Genomic DNA, 18,764 nt, shown 5'->3' on the forward strand with positions numbered 1-18,764 from the left:
AGCTTCCCCCTCCCAAGATTACTGAAGATGCGGATCCACATCTTGTAACAAGGTAGGCTACAGCAAATTGAAGAAATAACATTTTTTTTGCACAGTTCCATATCAGAGCTTACAGACACCAACACATAGATAACCAACTTCCATTTGTATAACACCTCATTAGGCCCTGCAGCATATTGTGAACATGCATGAAAAAGAATTAATAAACCAAGAGATTAGGAAAGGTGAGCAAAAGCCTGTCAGAAGAGGGGAGCTTTCAGGAGTGGGAAGATAAGCAGATTATAGGAAGGCCATACTTGGATATAGGTAGCAGCAAGGACAGGCTTGTCTGAGCCCAGAGCCGCATATAATGAAAGAAATGTGAAGCATTTTGAAATCCAATAACTCAGTAGGACCAGTAGTAGTTGAAGATATAAAGAGGTGAGCTGGGGTTTAATGATGGGAGGTCAGCAGGACTGTGTCTGGAGGTAGCAGCAGCACAATGCTTCAGTTGTGGATCAACCAGGGTAGAGCCTGAGGATGGGAAAGCAACTGCTATGATGCAAAAAGAATAACGTATGACCAATGTACCAGGCACAAACCTGTATCAGTTTCTGTTACTCACTAAAGTCATTGTCTCTGAAGACATCAGTCGGCACGGTGGAGCAATTTTACAAAAGGCTCGCATCAAGCCATCATTTGAGGTCTAAAAAGAGTGAAGCCTGCAGGCTGCTTCGTTCTGCGAAGATGGGTTAGGGATGCCCATTACAACTATATCATGCTGTTTAGACAAAAAAAACCATAGTACAATTTATTTAGAAAAATGTTTAATGAGCAATTTTTTTTTTGTAAATACAACAAAAATAATGGGTTATTAGATATCTAGAGTGTACTGGGAGCTCTGAGTGACACACTGGACAACTTGCTTTCCTACTTGAGAATGGGTGAGACAGAGAGCAAGTGTAGGTCTTTGCATTGAAGGTCAGTGGCATTTCAGAGAAGGAAGACAGTGTTACTCAATGTCAGCTCCAAGCACCTTCACCTCCCAGATGAGCTGTCAAGTCCATCACTGCTTTAACATGACATTATGAAGCATATCTTCAGTATAAATCTCACCCAGCACAGCTTGGAAATATATCCTCTAGCTCCCCTCAGTGGTGTGTACTCTCTACTTCTCTCCCTTACCACAGAGTTCTTCAAAAAGGAACCATGGCTTGAGTAAGAAGGGCCAGAGGACTGCAGAGAAGGGCATGAGAAATCACCACAGCTTCATCCCATGTCTGCACTTGTGTTTATAAACATACATTTGCCAGAGTAGATTGCTGTACAAAAAAATTGCAAATCTTTGCAAATGTAGCCAGAGTATCAAATCAATTCCTCTTTCAGCATATAGATCTGCTAGTTTAGAAGTGGGCTGGAAATTGCTGCACATAGAGACATTTTACTAAAGAAACTTCCTGGAATGCTAAATACCCAACTTATGAAGTTTGTTTACAGCTCAAGCCAACAAGGAATAGGTTCAGATTGTTCCAACTGATTTCACGAGACCCTTACTGCAGGGGTGCTGACTAACCCAGGCAATTAGTAATAGATTTGAACCAAAGGCCTAGAAGGTGAATCACAATGTACAACTGTGTTAACCATCAAAAAAAATGCTACTATACTCTCAGGGAATTGCTGCGTGACCACATTCCATTTTACTGCTTAGAAATCCAGCCATCGTACATTTTTCAAAATCAACTTTTACAAACACTTCCATTTTCTAATTCATTGACCCCCCAAAACATCACAAGCAACACTTCCCACAAATCAGTTTATTTTATAGCAAATCTCAAGACATTAAAGTCCCCTTTTTATTAATAAATACAAAAAGGCAAGTGAAAACCAATGGAAATGTACAATAACGAAGTGGAGGCAGGGCATCCTCGAGCTTCACTAGAGTTCGTTCCTTGATTTGGCAGCAAGGGGAGCATACTTGGGCATCAGGTCTGTGATTTTCCGGATGAAGTCAGATTTCTCTGCGCAGCCTTTACACGACTCGCCCCACTCATCCAGAATCTTCCTCAGCTCCTTAACTCGCAGCTTCTTCAGATCAACTGTGCTCAGGTCCACCTGTTTGTCTGATTAAACAGTGAAAACAAGATATGTGGTCAGTAGCACTATTCTCAATATACAGCCCCTTATCGACCCCAGGCCAAACAGTTCTCAGTTTGAGGGGACAGTCTGTTGTGTAGGCTAGCCCTTCATGGATTGGCTTGTTTTTCTTGGACACTGTGTCCAACCATGCTAAACTTTTGCAATGTTTCGACACAAATGCACATTTCTCCTTTGTGGTATATTGAACAAAACTGTATCACCAGTTGAAACGGAACCACCCCTCTTTCAGCAAGATGTAGCAGTTCATTGATTAAACAACGAAGTGTCATTTATCAAATTAAGTTCATTGAATCATACTGTGCAGAAGAGGTCATTCAGCCCATCAAGACTGTACTACCAAAATACACTAAATCTACACTGATCCCACTTTCCAGCACTAGACACAAAGTGTTCACTCAACTACGTTTTATAGGTTGTGAGATTACGCACTCGACTACCTGCCCAGGCAGTGCATTCTAGACCTCTACCATTGTCAGGATGAAAGTTTTTCATGAAACCTCATGTTTTTCACCTTAAAAAAAAGCTTACTATCTTGTTACTGATCTTTTATCTAAGGGAAAGTATTTTCTGTCCACATCCCTCAATATTGTAGATTTATCAGGTCACCACCCCCCCCCCCCTTTATTTTAAAGAAAACAAAAATTTATTCAGTATCTTTTCATAACCAAAGTGTTCCATCCAGGTAACATTCTGGTGAATTGCTTCTGCACCCCCTCCAGTTCAATCACATCCTTCCTATATAGTGTGGTGACCAGGACTACACAGTACTTCACTGGGACTTAACCATCCAGGTAACATTCTGGTGAATTGCTTCTGCACCCCCTCCAGTTCAATCACATCCTTCCTATATAGTGTGGTGACCAGGACTACATAGTACTTCACTGGGACTTAACCAACCATAACCTCCCTGCTCTCAATCAGTGCCTCAACTTTGTAGAGGCAAGTGTCCCTATGCCTTTGTAACTACCCTATTAATCTTTCCGCTGCCTTTAGAGTTTTGTGGCCAAGCACCCCATGATATCTGTTCCTGGGCTTCCCAGTTTCCACTCATTCATTAAGTACTCCCTTGCCTTTTACTTCCGTCTAACCTCACACTTTAGGGTTAAGTTTCATCTGACCAATGTCTATACCTTCCTGTGACTCAAGGCCTACTTCCTTACTGTCAACCACTTGGCCAATCCTTTTCATCTGCAACCTTACTTATCATCCCTCCCCACATTCTCATCTACATTATTTATACATCAGAAATAAGTTATCACGAGTGATCACTGCAGTGAGCCACTGCTCAATAGCCTCCATTCAGATAAACAACCTTCTACTACTATCCTCTGTCTCCTGCCACTAAGCTAATTTTGGAGTGAACTTTTCAGGTTTTCGTGGATCCCATGGTTTTACCTTTAGCGGTATCTTATGTGGGTTCTTGTCAAAGACCTTACTGAAAAGCATATCAACTACATCAACTGTACTACAATAATCTGCAGGCTTAGTCACCTCAAAAAAATTCAATTAAATTTGTTAGGTATGATCTCCCTCTGACAAAGCCATACTGACTAATATTGATTGAATCTTGTTTCTCCAAGTGGAAGAGCATTCTCTCCTTCAGAATTTTCTCCAATAGTTTCCCTATCACTTATGAGAGACTCACCGGTCTGTAGTTTCCACATCTATCTCTACCATCTTTCTTGAAAAGTTAAACTACATTAGCTGTCCTCCAATTCAGTGGCATCTCCCCTGTGGCCAGAGACAACTGAAAATTTGGGTCAGTGCCCTTGTGATTTCCTTCCTTGTCTTTCATAACAGCTGGGATGCAAATCATCTGGGGAAGATTAAGCAAGTTAGCGAGTTTTGAGAAGATTTGCAACTCAGGTTGAGGTTCTGGTTGTAGGTTTGCTCACTGAGCTGGAAGGTTCGTTTTCATGAAAATAAACCTTCCAGCTCAGCGAGCAAACCTACATCCATTAAGCAACTATTGGATGGGTCACCAGGCCCTGGTAAAGTTGGCTTTAGGCAGAAGTAGTAAGCTCAAATTTGCAGAAATCAGCACACTGTCCAGTAATATTTTTAAAACTAGCACTTTTTTTCTGCAAATGACTTCACGGAGAGCATGATTTCAGCTGTGTTTGGAGTAGTGGACATCACCAGCTAGGCCAGCATTTATTATCCATCCCCAATTGCCCAGAGGGCAATTAAAAGTCAACCACATTGCTGTGGGTCTGGAGTTAAATGTAGGCAAGATCAAGTAAGGGTGGTAGTTTCTTCCCTAAAGGATATTAGTGAACCACGTGTGTTTTTTCCCTGACAAAGAAAGTGTTTGGTATGCTCTCCTTTATTGGTCAGAGTATTGAGTACAGGAGTTGGGAGGTCATGTTGCGGCTGTACAGGACATTGCTCAGGCCACTGTTGGAATATTGCGTGCAATTCTGGTCTTCTTCCAATCGGAAAGATGTTGTGAAACTTGAAAGGGTTCAGAAAAGATTTACAAGGATGTTGCCAGGGTTGGAGGATTTGAGCTACAGGGAGAGGCTGAACATGCTGGGGTTGTTTTCCCTGGAGCGTTGGAGGCTGAGGGGTGACCTTATAGAAGTTTATAAAATTATGAGGGGCATGGTAAGGATAAATAAACAAACATTAGTCTTTTCCCTGGGGTCGGGGAGTCCAAAACTAGAGGGCATAGGTTTAGGGTGAGAGGGGAAAGATATTAAAAAAAAACCTCAGAGGCAACTTTTTCACACAGAGGGTGTCACGTGTTCTGGAATGAGCTGCCAGAGGATGTGGTGGAAGCTGGTACAATTACCCATCCAGATGCCTCTTAAATGTTGTATATGAATAGGAAGGGTTTGGAGGGATACGGGCTGGGTGCTGGCAGGTTGAACTAGATTGGGTTGGGATGTCTGGTCAGCATGGACAGGTTGGACTCTATGACTTTAATTGACAGTGGTTTCATGATCATCATTCAACTCTTAATTCTGTTTCTTTTTAAAAGGTGAATTTAAACTCCACAATCTGCTGTAACAGAGACCCCAGAACATTTCCTGGTTCTCTGGATTAACAATCCAGAAGTAATAACCACAAGGCCATTGCTTCCCCTTTAGATCATGTATTTAGATGTTGACCATTCTTTGACAGAATTCATCTCTACATGGGAAAAGAATGCTTATCATATATAGTGTGGAAATCAAAAGGAAATGATTCAAGGAGATCATACCCCAAAGAGGCTTTTCCCAGCATGCTATTATTTTGCTGGTTTCCACTCTCTTCACTCTTCTACACAAAGAACCATTCTAAAATGCAGCCTTAATCTGCAAAGACTGCACTGAATCGTCAGTGTACCATCATGAACTAAACTAAAAAAGTGCACCATCGGCATTAAGCAAGCAGAGACAGATAGGTTTGGAGCAGAGTCAGAACAAACTGAAAGAATGCCGAAATCTATGATAGGTAAGCTAGGATTCTTCATTTGTTTGACAGAACAAAAACAATTTGTACAAAAGCTAGTAGTGAACCTCCAGTGAATTAAACCAGAATTTTTACACTGTAGCTTGAGATGGCTGAGTCAGTGTGTGCCAGGAAATAAAGCGGAACTACTTCTGTAAGTAGTTAATGTAAAATAAATCTATTTGCTGTGAAGAAAAATAAGAGACATATAGTGATCATATGGCATGCAACAAGGAAGGCAGATAACAATGGCTAAGTATACAACAAGCTGAGGAAATTACTACCAGCAGCACCATAATATAAATATCTTTAAGGACCAACAGCTACAAACAGCATTCAATGCTTGGGAGATGTTTGAATTATAGAATCCCTACATAGTGGAAGCAGGCCAATTGGCCCATCAAACCCATCCAGACCTTTCCCCCTACCCTATTCCTGTAACCACTGCACGTTCGATGGCCAATTCACCCAGCCTGCACATTCCTTAAATGGGCAACTTAGTCTGGCCAATCCACCTAACCATCTTTGGACTGAGAGAGGAAACCCACACAGATGTGGGGAGAATGTCTGTGCAGAGTTTGCACAGACAGTCACCGGAAGATGGAATTAAACCCAGGTCCCTGGTGCAGTGAGGCAGTAGTGCTAACCTCTGAGCCACTGTGCTGCCTGAAATTGCTTGTATGGTGGTTGAATTGGCTTGCGCTGATTCTTGAATAATTTTAAAATCACTTGAATAATTCATTAAAATCATCTAAGCAAAAGAAATTTAAGCTACATTTATGTAACTGGTCTTCAGAATCGAACCATTCAAGCACCAGCTTTGCACCCAACCTGACTTACCATATTTTAGATCACAGATTTGACTGTCGCTCTTCTTCAGTTTTTCACAGATTTTAGTAACTGGCACATGATTGCTCATGGGTCTGGAGACTTCTTTAACTATCTTGGTGGCTGCATCACCTGTTGCTCCAATGTAATAGCACTGGAAACAAAGCAAGATCCATTAGTAGCTTTTCTACTTTCCCCACTTGCCTCTCACTTTTGAGATTGTCCTCTTTCTTTGGATCCTTGGCTGCCATACTTGACTTAAACTATTTGACTGCCTGGCCATCAATAAATTGACTTGCAAATGTTCAAAGGAATAAACTATCCCTAAATGTACCCACAGCAATTCCAAATATTATGGATAGTATATTGGATTTATTCAGGTTATGATTAGTGAATCCAAAATTTGAGTACAAAATATCTTAGATAAAATACAATTCAGTTATTACCACTCAACTAACATGAATGAGTCATCTAGAGAGTTTGAATTAAACAATTCCTCATCTGTCAAAGTCTATGGGAGACATGCAAACCGCTGCTGGCACGAAATCTGATAATGTTCGTGTTAAAGTCCATACTTGCAGTATCTAACACTTTCATGCTCTCGAGAGCCAAAGAACAGATCAATATTCTCCTAATCACCCTGTAGCCGACAAAAGAGGCTTGCAAGGAGGATGGTTTGTTTAACAGAGAAAGGCTTCAATGCTGAAGCAGCTTTTGGGGAACAGTGCAAATTATCCTGGATTTAAAGGCAGTACTGTTTCATCCAGTGTTTAAGCTGCATTGTATTGTCATTGCATGTGCACTGATTAACCACTTACAAATCGGTTCTCCTTGCTCTTGACATCCTTGCATTGCTGGATTAGATGTTCTTCTATAACATCAGGAGTGAAGTCTACATCTTGCTCTTTCAAGGAGTTATAAAATCGTTCCAAGAATGACAAACATACTAGAAGAATGAACAAGAATCTTCCATTAATATCTAACACTCAAGTAAAACAAAACATTTTTGTTGGCGTAGAAGTTGGAGGAGATCATTATATTTCAATTCATCCCAGCATTGCTGGGAGTTGTAGTACAGGGTTTATTACCCATGGAGTGAAAAGAGTGGCTCCCAATTTCACTTTTGCAGTGTCAGACTCTAATTTCCAGACTTGCAACCTTGTTCTGGGTTTTCCGGTGAAAATTAAGAGAAGAAATATGGAGAACATATCAACACCTCAAATAAGATAACATCCAAATTTCTAAACATGTGAATACAGAATTCATGCAAACTGATTTTACCCGTTAAAAGTCACAGTATCATTCTGCTGACTCTGCAACCCTACCTATAAGATAAATCTCTTCTTCAGGTACAGAACTGCCTCAAAGTTAGAAGACAGAGGGTGGTGGTGGTGGAGGGTTGTTTTTCAGACTGGAGGCCTGTGACCATTGGAGTGCCACAAGGATTGGTGCTGGGTCCACTACCTTTCATCATTTATATAAATGATTTGGACATGAGCATAAGAGGTATAGTTAGTAAGTTTGCAGATGACACCAAAATTGAAGATGTAGTGGACAGTGAAGAAGGTTACCTCAGATTACAACAGGATCTAGATCAGATGGGCCAATGGGCTGAGAAATGGCAAATGGAGTTTAATTCAGATAAATGCGAGATGCTGCATTTTGGGAAAGTAAATCTTAGCAGGACTTATACACTTGGTGGTAAGATCCTAGGGAATGTTGCTGAACAAAGAGACCTTGGAGTGCAGGTTCATAGCTCCTTGAAAGTGGAGTCACAGGTAGATAGGATAGTATAGGCGGCGTTTGGTATGCTTTCCTTCATCGGTCAGAGTATTGAGTACAGGAGTTGGGAGGTCACGTTGCAGCTGTACAGGACATTGGTTAGGACACTGTCGGAATATTGCATGAAATTCTGGTCTCCTTCCTATGGAAAAGATGTTGTGAAACTTGAAAGGGTTCAGAAAAGATTTGAGCTATCGGAAGAGGTTGAATAGGCTAGAGCTGTTTTCCCTGGAGCATCGGAGGCTGAGGGATGACCTTATAGAGGTATACAAAATCATGAGGGGCATGGATAGGATAAATAGACAAAGTCTTTTCCCTGGGGACAGGGAGTCCAGAACTAGAGGGCATAGGTTGAGGGTGAGAGGGGAAAGATATAAAAGAGAACTAAGAGGCAACTTTTTCCACTCAGACGGTGGTACGTGTATGGAATGAGCTGGCAGAGGCTCATACAATTGCAACATTTAAAAGGCATCTGGATGGGTATACGAATAGGAAAGATTAGGAGGGATATGGACCAGGTGCTGGCAGGAGGGACTAGATTGGGTTGGGATACTGGTCAGCATGGATGAGTTGGACCGAAGGGTCTGTTTCGAGCTGTACATCTCTATGCCTCTTTCGTTTAAATTCATATTCTTCCAAAACCTTCCTATTCATAACCACCTTCCAGATGCCTTTCAAATGTTGCAATTGTAGTAGCCTCCACCACTTCCTCTGTGGCAAAATAGCCTTTGCCATGCTACCAGAGAGCTAGAAAGTAAAATTGGACAGGATAATTCTTTCTTGACCTGCACATGCAGAATAGATCAACTGAAATTTTTATGGCATAGAGATATAGTTATGTTTAACTGTATTAGTCGCATTGGTTGAGGTATATTTACTCTTTCAATAATTCATATAGATCTATTACATTCACTTAAGAGCAAAAACAACTCTTTCATTTAAAAACCCATCTAACATCTCCAATATTGCAGCACTTCTTCAGCACCGTGCTAGTGTTGGCTTAGATTTTGTTCGAAGTTTTTGGAGTGGCACATTGACATTCAGGTAGAAAGAGTTGACTGTCCATCAATATAGTCTCATCATGTAATTATTTATTAAAATCTTATGATTAATTGGGGGCAGCAGAGTAACTAGCACTGCTGCCTCTCAGCGCCAGGGACTCCGGTTTGATTTCACCCTTAGTTGACTGTATGTGGAGTTTGCACATTATCTCCGTGTCTGCATGCATCTTCTGAGTGCTCCGGTTACCTCCTACAGTCCAAAGATGTACAGGTGAGGTAGATTGGTCACACTAAATTGCCCTTCATGTTCAGGGAGGTGCAGGATAGGTAGATTAGCCATGAGAAATGCAGGATTAGAACAATAGGGTAGTGAGGTGGATCTGAAGGGGATGTACTTGAAGGAGGTTGGTGTGGCTCGACAGGCTGAATAGCGTGCTTCTGCACTGCAGGGATTCTATGATTCTATTCTATGATTGTCAACCAGTACTTTTGTGGTGCAGTGGTAGTGTCTGTAGACCTGAGTACAAGTCCCACCTGCTGTAGAGGTGTGACAACATCACTGACCAAACTGATTAGAAAATATTTAGAGTCATTGTCAACCACAACATTCAAGGTGGACTTCTGTTATGGAATGGAGGAAAGTTTAATACTGTTTGTTCTCTATTCAAAGTCTATTTTACAAAGAGGTTACAATGCATAACCAGAACCTTAGTGGACTGTAAACTGCCTAGGCTGCTGATCAGTCCAGTCAATTCTTCAACTTGGTCAGAAAACCCAGAGAATAAAGCAGGAGCTTTCCCTGGTGAGAACGATTGGGCATTTAAGGATCATGATGGAGATGGGGAAATCCCTTAGTTGTAAAATTCTGCTGTTTTCACTGCAGTTTTGGGTCATGCAAATGTCAGCCAATGTTACTGAATGTGCATTTTACAATTAATAGATGCCATAATACTATTGTACAAGAGGTTGCAAGCGTGCCTAATAAGAATACGTGCACCCACCTTCAATTCAATTACAGTTTTGCCTATGCTTTGGAAAGATGCCAACTAATTCAAGTCATAGAACAGCATAGCACACAAAGTGAGGCCATTCAGCTAGTCACGTCTACACCAGCACTTTCATCATAGAATTCCAACAGCGTGGAAGCAGACCATTTGGCCCACTGAGTCCACAGTGACCCTCCAAAAAGCATCCAACCCAGACCCCACCCCCCCAACCCCATCCCTTTAACCCCACATTACTCATGGTTAACCCACCTAACCTGCATATCTGTAGATACTATGGCAACAGAGCATAGCCAATCCACCTAACCTGCACATCTTTGGACTGTGAGGGGAAACCAGAGTACCTGGAGAAAACCCATGCAGGCACATGGAGAACATGCAACTCCACACAGATAGTTGCCCAAGAGTGGAATCGAACCAGGGTCCCTGGTGCTGGGACGCAGTAGTACTAACCACTGGTTTCTCTTTCTCCATATTCCCTTTGAAGCCACTTATTGAATCTGCATCTGTCATCCACAGATTATACAATACACAGCGCACTCTAACAGGAAATAAGTATTTCTGACATTTGACTGTAGCTTTATATTGTCCACAGACTAGCTGGAGCTGCAGTAATTTCTCAGGGAGCAGTAGCAATATGAAGAGGCACTCAACTTGTGAAATCACTGTTTTCATAACTTGCAATACAAATACAGAAATCAAAGTTACCGCCTTGTGAGACCCAGATCAAAGATCCCTGATGGGGAAATCTTTGAAGGCAATGGGTCTTGAGTTGCAGCACTGCTTGCAGGACCAGATTGGCTCAGTGGTTACATTCTCATGCTGTAGATAATCAGTTCCAGCCTCACTCCATGTATTTATGCACATTCTAGATTGCAGCTCCATTCGCTAGTGTAAACATTTCCAAAATCCCTAACCTGACAGCACTGTAGGTTTCATATGGTCCAAACTACAGGAGGAAGGAAAGGGTCCAAGGGAAAAAGCAGACAAGCACTGTCAGAAGTAGCATTTAACCTATCTAATGAGGAAAAGAGAAAAATAAAAAAATCCTTTTGCATAAATTAGTAACCCAGAAACAAAAGAGCAGCTTCTGAAAATCACTGCTCAAAACGTACACAGTCCTGAGATATTACAGCAGTTTAAGATAAACTTGAGCAAACTTTTGACATTATTGGATGTTTCACCTCCACATTCTCTTAACTGAGATCTGGAACAGCTTTGCTGCAGCTCCTCCCAATTCCTCACCTATCATCACTTTGGGAACCCCCACCCCAGATTATCTCAATCCCTCTTACACATTTACCCTAATCTTCTTTAAATGGACCCATATACTTCACCTTACTCCTTCCTAAACAAACCCCTACCAACTACACACATCCCTATCCAGCACCCATCCATTTCCCAAAACATTCCCTCCAAAAAGTATTTTACTAGCACGTAAATAGTAAGCAGGTGGAAGGCCTATTAAAGACAAGGAATGACAAGATGCTTAGGGGAAACAGAAAAGATATACAAGAATGGTTCTAGGATGATGAACTTTGTTACACAGATTGGAGAAATAGGAACTAAATTCCTTGGAGAAAATGTTTAAAAAATGATTTAATAAAGGTACTCAAAGTCATGTCATCTGGTTAAGATAGAAATGAGAAACTTATCAATGATCAGATCAAGAACAAGAGGCCACAGAATTAAAGGTAATTGGCAAAAGGAATGAAGAAACATGGGTACAGCAAGTGGTCAGGATGTGGAACACAGCCAGAATGTAGGAGAAGCAGTTTTAATTGAAGCCTTTGAGGGGGATTTGGATTATTATCCATAAACGGAAGAACATGTAGGCTGCAGAGAGAAATCAGGAATGCGGTTTTAGGCGAACTGGTGCTTTAGAGAACTAGATTAGATTAGATTACTAGCAGAGACAACAAGCTAAATGGCCACCTCTGCGCAGTATAGATTATGTGATCCGAGATGTGAGGTAAGGCTAAAACGCTTGGTCAATACTATGCATCAGGGAGCTTTGGGAAAAGATAAAAAAAAGAGGAGTAACCAGAGAAATTGACACTCTGGTGCCCAATTCTATATGAGGCAGTACTAAGGTCAAGGGCTGCTAGTGTGTAGATAAACACAGGGTGACTTGGTGACGAGATACCGGCCTCTGGAGTTATTTCAACTTTAATTATTTTACATTATATGTCATGTTAATATACATTACAATCATGCCTCAGGAAACATGAATTTGCCTGTGCGGGCCAAAGAATCATTCAAAATGCATGAGCAAAACTCACGTAGACATGACTACTTTCACTTCAGTGGCAGTCGCGCTTTGACTGTTTAACCTGTTCAGGTATACAGCTCTTCCCCTTAACCCCCATGAGCAACTGCAGAAGGGTTCAGGTGAATAGACAGAGGAGGAGACCACATCATCAGGGGAGAGTGGATGGGAGAGAGACTTATCTGCATTGTCCTCCCCCTCTCACACCCAGTGTCCACCCACAACCTCCCCCAACAACACTCAGCCCTGGTATGCAGAATGCCTCATCTTTATTGGTAAGTTTGATATGCTGGAACTGTTTTAAATATTTTATTAATATCGGAAGGATGTTGTGAAACTTGAAAGGGTTCAGAAAAGATTTACAAGGATGTTGCCAGGGTTTGAGGATTTGAGCTAAAGGGAGAGGTTGAATAGGCTAGAGCTGTTTTCCCTGGAGCATCGGAGGCTGAGGGATAACCTTATAGAGGTTTACAAAATCATGAGGGGCATGGATAGGATAAATAGGCAAAGTATTTTCCCTAGGGTGGGTGAGTCCAGAACTAGAGGACATAGATTTAGGGTGGGTATAAAAGAGACCTATGGGGCAACTTTTTCACACAGAAGGTGGTGTGTGTGTGGAATGAGCTGCCAGAGGAAGTGGTGGAGGCTAGTTCAATTGCAACATTTAAAAGGCATCTGGACGGGTATATGAATAGGAAAGGTTTGGAGGGATATGGGCCAAGTGCTGGCAGGTGGGACTAGATTGGGTTGGGCTATCTGGTCGGCATGAATGAGTTGGACCAAAGGGTCTGTTTCCGTGCTGTACATCTCTATGACTATGACTCTATGTTTACTATGGAAAAATGATACTGGGAAAAAATGCTACTAATGATTAAAATTGATGAGCTGGATGTGCTGGAAAGGATGGCTATGCTTGGGTTGGATAAGTTGCTTGGTCTGGATGGATTGTGTGAAAGAACACTTGAAAGAATGCGTGAAAGATAGCAAGGAAGAATTCGCACAACTGGCCATAACCTTCCTTGGATACACTGGAGTTGCCAGAGCATTTGGGGAGTGGCAAATATGATCTCTTAATCAAGAGAGAGTGCAAGGACATGCCTAGCAAGTATAAGCCAGTGAGTTCAATATCCATAGCAGGCAGGGATTTGGAAGGAGAAAGAAATCAGAGATTTGATTTAGTTAAGGCTAACACAGACTTGCAGAAAAAAAAATCATGATTTACTGTTTTAAAGGTTACTGATGATATGGTCTCATCTTAAAATTGACACAAAGCGTAGTACAAAGATAAAATTCACAATATGGTGCTCATAGAATAGGTGTCTTAGCTTGCTTAGACAAACTAGCTAGAGGACTGAAGACAGTGAAATGACAATTTCAAAGTTGTAATACAGGACTTGGGAGGTCATGTGCATTATCCTTTGAAGATGTCAAGATACATCAATTGAGTGGTTAGCAAAACATATGGAATCCTAGGCTTTAATAGGAGGTAGGAGTAACCATTGAACACTAGTTAGGCTGTTAACTGACAGCCACATCTCGTTCTGGTCATCAGACTTTAGAAAGGACAGAGATCCTTAAAGCACAGAAGTGGTGGCCAGAATGACTTGGGCAGGAGTAATTTTCGCTACAGTAATTAGTTAAATGTTGAGAGGCTGAGGATGTTCTACTTGAGAGAAAGGAAACTGAGGGAAGATTTCATAGAGACCAAGATCAATGAAGTTGCTCCCATTATCTGCTGTACACGGGTACAGGGCACAGATTTAAGGTTTTGGGCAAAAGGCATTAGGGAATGTAAGGAAGATCCAGTCTTACACAGCAAGTGGTGATAACCTGGAATTTGATGTTTGAGAGAGCAAGAGATGATTAATGATTTCAAAAGAAATTTGGATACACTCTTGAGCAAAATAAAATTGTAGAACTACAGGGAGTGTGGAAGAATGAAGCAGACTTGATTGCTGTACAGAAAGCCACATGACTGAATGTTTCCTGCTCCTCGGATGCTGCCTGACCTGTGCTTTTCCAGCACCACACTCTTGACTCCAATCTCCAGAATCTGCAGTACTCACTTTAAACAACATCACTCCTCTCACTGATCTATACCCCTAAACTAATTTTCAACTATGCTCTCACTCCACGCAAAAGACTGCATTATCAATAATAACCATCCCAATACCCCACTAAACCCTGCCAAATAACCAAGCCCAATATTACCCTGCCAATTAAACATAACCCTTCACTATAACCTTCAACTGGGCTGATGGGCTGAGAAGTGACAGTTTAATTTAGACAAATGTGAAGTATTGCATTTTGGTAAAACAAACAAGGGTAGAACCTATACAATTAAGAATAGGGGTTTGGGTAGTGTAGAAGAGACACCTGGGGATTCAGGTATATAATTATTTGAAGTTTGCATCACATGTAGAAAGGGTAATTAAAAAGACATTTAGCACACCTGCCTTTATAGCTCATACCTTTGAGTAAGGGAGTTGGGACATCACATTGAAATTGTTTAGGACATTAATGAAGTCCCTTCTGGAGTACTGTGTTCAGCATAGGAGGTTGAACGGTGATCGTATAAGATTTATATAATCATGAAGCTAAAGATGCATGGCGGTGTCATTTCCCTAGGGTGGAAGTTTCAAGATTGGGGCATTTTTTAAAGTGAGAAGAGAAATATGTAAATTAGTCATGAGGGGCAATTTTTTTTAAAGATAGGTTCGCACGTGGAGAGAACTTCCAGAGGAAGAGGGGATGCGGTACAGTTACAGCGTTTAAAAGACTTTTAGGTAAGTATACGAATAAACAATGTTTGGAGTGGTGTGTGTCAAGCGCACATAAGTTATACCAGGTTTAGTTTGGGATTATGATCGGCATAGACCGGTTGGACCGAAGCGTATGACTCTGTAACCCCTTAAACTCTTCCTCAACTTTACCCAACCCACCCAAATAACTACAGCTTCACCATGGTAACCACCACGACGCTGCGCCAAACCCCTTCAGCGAGGACCTGAAGGCGCACCCCGACCCAATACTTCGAGCCTCATCACAATAACCACTCCATCCCCAAATACCCATCCACCTCTCTATTCCCTTTTCTCATCTCCTGCCTCTACCATTACCTTCACATTCCCCTTCTTTCAGTGCCTTAGAAGACGTTACGAAAAAAACTAATGCCGCAGCCAGACCAGTGGCCACGAATCCCATCTTCAGATCCAAAACTCCACTGCAGCGACACTGTCCCTTCCAGATCTGCCGGCAACACACCGCGTCGTGCAACCAAACTAGCCTTCCCCGCTTCAATTGGACCACGTCTTCGAATTGGTGTCCCACCTTAGCACAGTCTCCATGCCTATTGGATAGGATGGATGTCGCTCAGTTAACGCCAAGGAACGGCGTGCAATCAAGTTTGGTTACACGCGGCGTGGTCTCCCAGCGGCCAGTTGGCGCCTCACGATTGGCTCAGGGGTATCGGCCAGTCGGAATCATCCACCAAGTCCCTGTGTCTTGCGTCACTTCCTGGAGGCGAAACGGGACTGCATTTTCCACCCGAAAGAGGGGGCAAGGCCAGAATCTGGAGGCCCATCCCACGTGTGGTGGAGTGGGCGGAGCCAGAGTGTCTCCGTCACGGGGAATGAAGTCAACGGTAGGACGTGGACCATTTCCGGGAGGGATGGGTGGAGCCAAAAGTGGGGCGGGCCCATTCCCAGGCACGGCGGGTGAAGCCAAGCGTTGAGACGGGGCAAACACTGGAGCTGGAGGGGGGATGGGAATGGGCGGAGTTGTGTGCGCTGAGGCGGGGCTAGCTCGAGCCGCGTTTGGTGGTCTTGAGGCGGGGCTCGATCGAGTCGCGTTTGTGGTCTTGAGGCGGGGCTAGCTCTAGCCGCTTTTATGGTCTTGGGGCGGGGCTAGCTCGAGCTGTGTTTGTGGTCTTGGGGCGGGGCTAGCTCGAGCTGTGTTTGTGGTCTTGGGGCGGGGCTAGCTCCAGGTGTGTTTGTGGTCTTGGGGCGGGGCTAGCTCCAGGTGTGTTTGTGGTCTTGGGGCGGGGCTAGCTCCAGGTGTGTTTGTGGTCTTGGGGCGGGGCTAGCTCCAGGTGTGTTTGTGGTCTTGGGGCGGGGCTAGCTCCAGGTGTGTTTGTGGCCTTGGGGCGGGGCTAGCTCGAGGTGTGTTTGTGGTCTTGGGGCGGGGCTAGCTCGAGCTGCGTTTGTGGGTTTGAGGTGGTTGGTGAACGGTGGCCGCCATCTTGTGTCTGAGGAGAGATGTGAACAGTGACAGAAATGGAAATAGGAGCCAGCCAAATCGTAAGAATACTTAATCTTCATGGCAAAAGTAATTCCAGTCACGCTCATCTCCTTGTTCTAATGTCCCTTTGTTTTGTTTCATTTACCAGTTTTGCAGGTTGACACAGTATTGCACTAACCTGCCATCAGAAAATAAACTTCCGAAGTCTTACATTTCTGTAGCGTCCTTTGTGCGCTTAGCAGAGTTTCACAACTCAAATATGACAATTTTCTTGAAGTTCTGGATCAGAAACGTTAACTCTGCTTTCTTTCCACAGATACTCTTGGTTTCTTCGAGCAATTTCTGTTCATGTTCTTGATTTCCAGCATTTGTAGTTCTTTGGGTTATTTTGTTTAATTTTAATGAATGCTCCCAACTGTACAGGATTGTGCTGGAGTCACCTGAATTTAAAGATAACTAATGTAAAAACTGAATGCAGTCTGGACTCTAGAAATCTTGGAGCTTTGGAGCGAGAAATAGTTAGTGGGTTGAATTGTACTTTTGTTTTAGACAGGGTCAGTTACCAGTCCTATGAGCTGAAGAGATTCTGGCAATAGTGCTGAAGATTTGTGCTCCAAAACTTGTTGATGCTCTAGCCAAGCTGTACCAGTACAGTTACAACATTGGCATCTACTTGATGATGTGGAAAAATTCTCAGGTATGTCATGTAGACAAAAAAGCAGGGCTAATCCAAACTAGCAATTTACTCTCGATCAGTGTTAAAGTGATGAATGGTGTCATGAACAGTGCTATCAAGCAGCACCTGCTCAGTGATGCCCAGTTTAGGTTTGGCTAAGTCCACTCAGCTTCTTACATTACAGCCTTTATTTAAACATTGCCCAAACCACCTGAATACCAGAGGCGAAGTGAGAATGACAGCCCTTGATGTCAAATCTGTATTCAACTGAGTTGTGGCATCAAGGAGTCCTAGCGATACTGGCAATTTGTATCGGGGCAAACTATCTGCTGTTTGGTCCACGTTTAGCACAGATGAAGAAGTATGTGGTTGTTGTAGGTCAGTCATCTTGGCTCAAGGATATCTCTGCATGAGTCCCTCAGGATAGTGTCCTAGGCCTCACCGTCTTCATCTGTTTCATCAATGACCCATGACCACATCCATTGAAAAAGACAAGGGGACAGCACGTAGATGGGAATGTCAACATGTCCTTCCAAGCCATTCACTCTCCTGACTTCTAAATATACCACGGTTCCTTCATTGTCACTGAGTCAAAATCCTGGAATGTCTTCCCTCAGGGCATTGTTGGTCAGCCTACAGCACATGGACTGCAGTGGTTCAAGAAGTCAGCTGACCATCACCATCTCAAGGACGATGAGGATTGATGAGGGTAGAGCGGTAGATGTGACTTATATGGAGTTCAGTAAGGTGTGTTTACTATAGGCCCCCCAATAGCAGCCGAGATGTGGAGAAACAGATTGGGAAACAGATTTTGGAAAGGTGCAGAAGACACAGGGTAGTAGTCATGGCGATATCAACTTCCCAAATATTGATTGGAAGCTCTTTAGATTAAGTAGATTGGATGGGGCAGTGTTTGTGCAGTGTGTACAGGAAGCTTTTCTAACTCAGTATGTAGATTGTCCGACCAGAGGGGAGGCCATATTGGATTTGGTACTTGGTAACGAACCGGGGCAAGTGATGGGCTTGTTAGTGGGTGAACATTTTGGTGATGGTGACCACAATTCTGTGACTTTCACCTTGGTTATGGAGAGAGATAGGTGCAGGCAACAGGGTAGGTTTTACAATTGGGGGAAGGGTAAATACGATGCTGTAAGACAGGATCTGAGGAGCATAAGTTGGGAGCATAGGCTGTCAGGGAAGGATGTCGTGGAAATGTGGAACTTTTTCAAGGAACAGATACGACGTGTCTTTGATATGTTTGTACCTGTCAGGTAGGAAAGAGATGGTCGTGTGAGGGAACCTTGGTTGATGAGGGAGGTTGAATGTCTTGTAAAGAGGAAGAAGGAGGCTTACATAAGGTTGAGGAATCAAGGTTCAGACAGAGCGTTGGATGG

General features: G+C 42.8%; 2 protein-coding genes across 3 annotated transcripts in view; one reads left to right on the forward strand and one right to left on the reverse strand.

The window, feature by feature from the left end:
- LOC148147991 (uncharacterized) overlaps positions 1 to 18,764 on the forward strand; it is a 96,329-nt gene that overhangs the window by 15,800 nt on the left and 61,765 nt on the right. The window lies entirely within an intron of this gene.
- Positions 790 to 15,719, reverse strand: manf (mesencephalic astrocyte-derived neurotrophic factor). The gene is made up of 4 exons (XM_043708486.2): positions 15,575 to 15,719; positions 7,218 to 7,345; positions 6,412 to 6,553; positions 790 to 2,099 (listed from the first exon to the last, which is right to left on the reverse strand). The coding sequence occupies exons 1-4, from the start codon at positions 15,657 to 15,659 to the stop codon at positions 1,915 to 1,917; spliced, it is 540 nt and encodes a 179-aa protein (XP_043564421.2). The 5' UTR covers positions 15,660 to 15,719; the 3' UTR covers positions 790 to 1,914.

The sequence above is a fragment of the Chiloscyllium plagiosum genome, unplaced genomic scaffold (genome assembly GCF_037043375.1).
Source record: "Chiloscyllium plagiosum isolate Xiang-an unplaced genomic scaffold, Cpla_swu_hap1 HiC_scaffold_14, whole genome shotgun sequence".
In the NCBI taxonomy this organism is placed as follows: Eukaryota; Metazoa; Chordata; class Chondrichthyes; order Orectolobiformes; family Hemiscylliidae; genus Chiloscyllium; species Chiloscyllium plagiosum.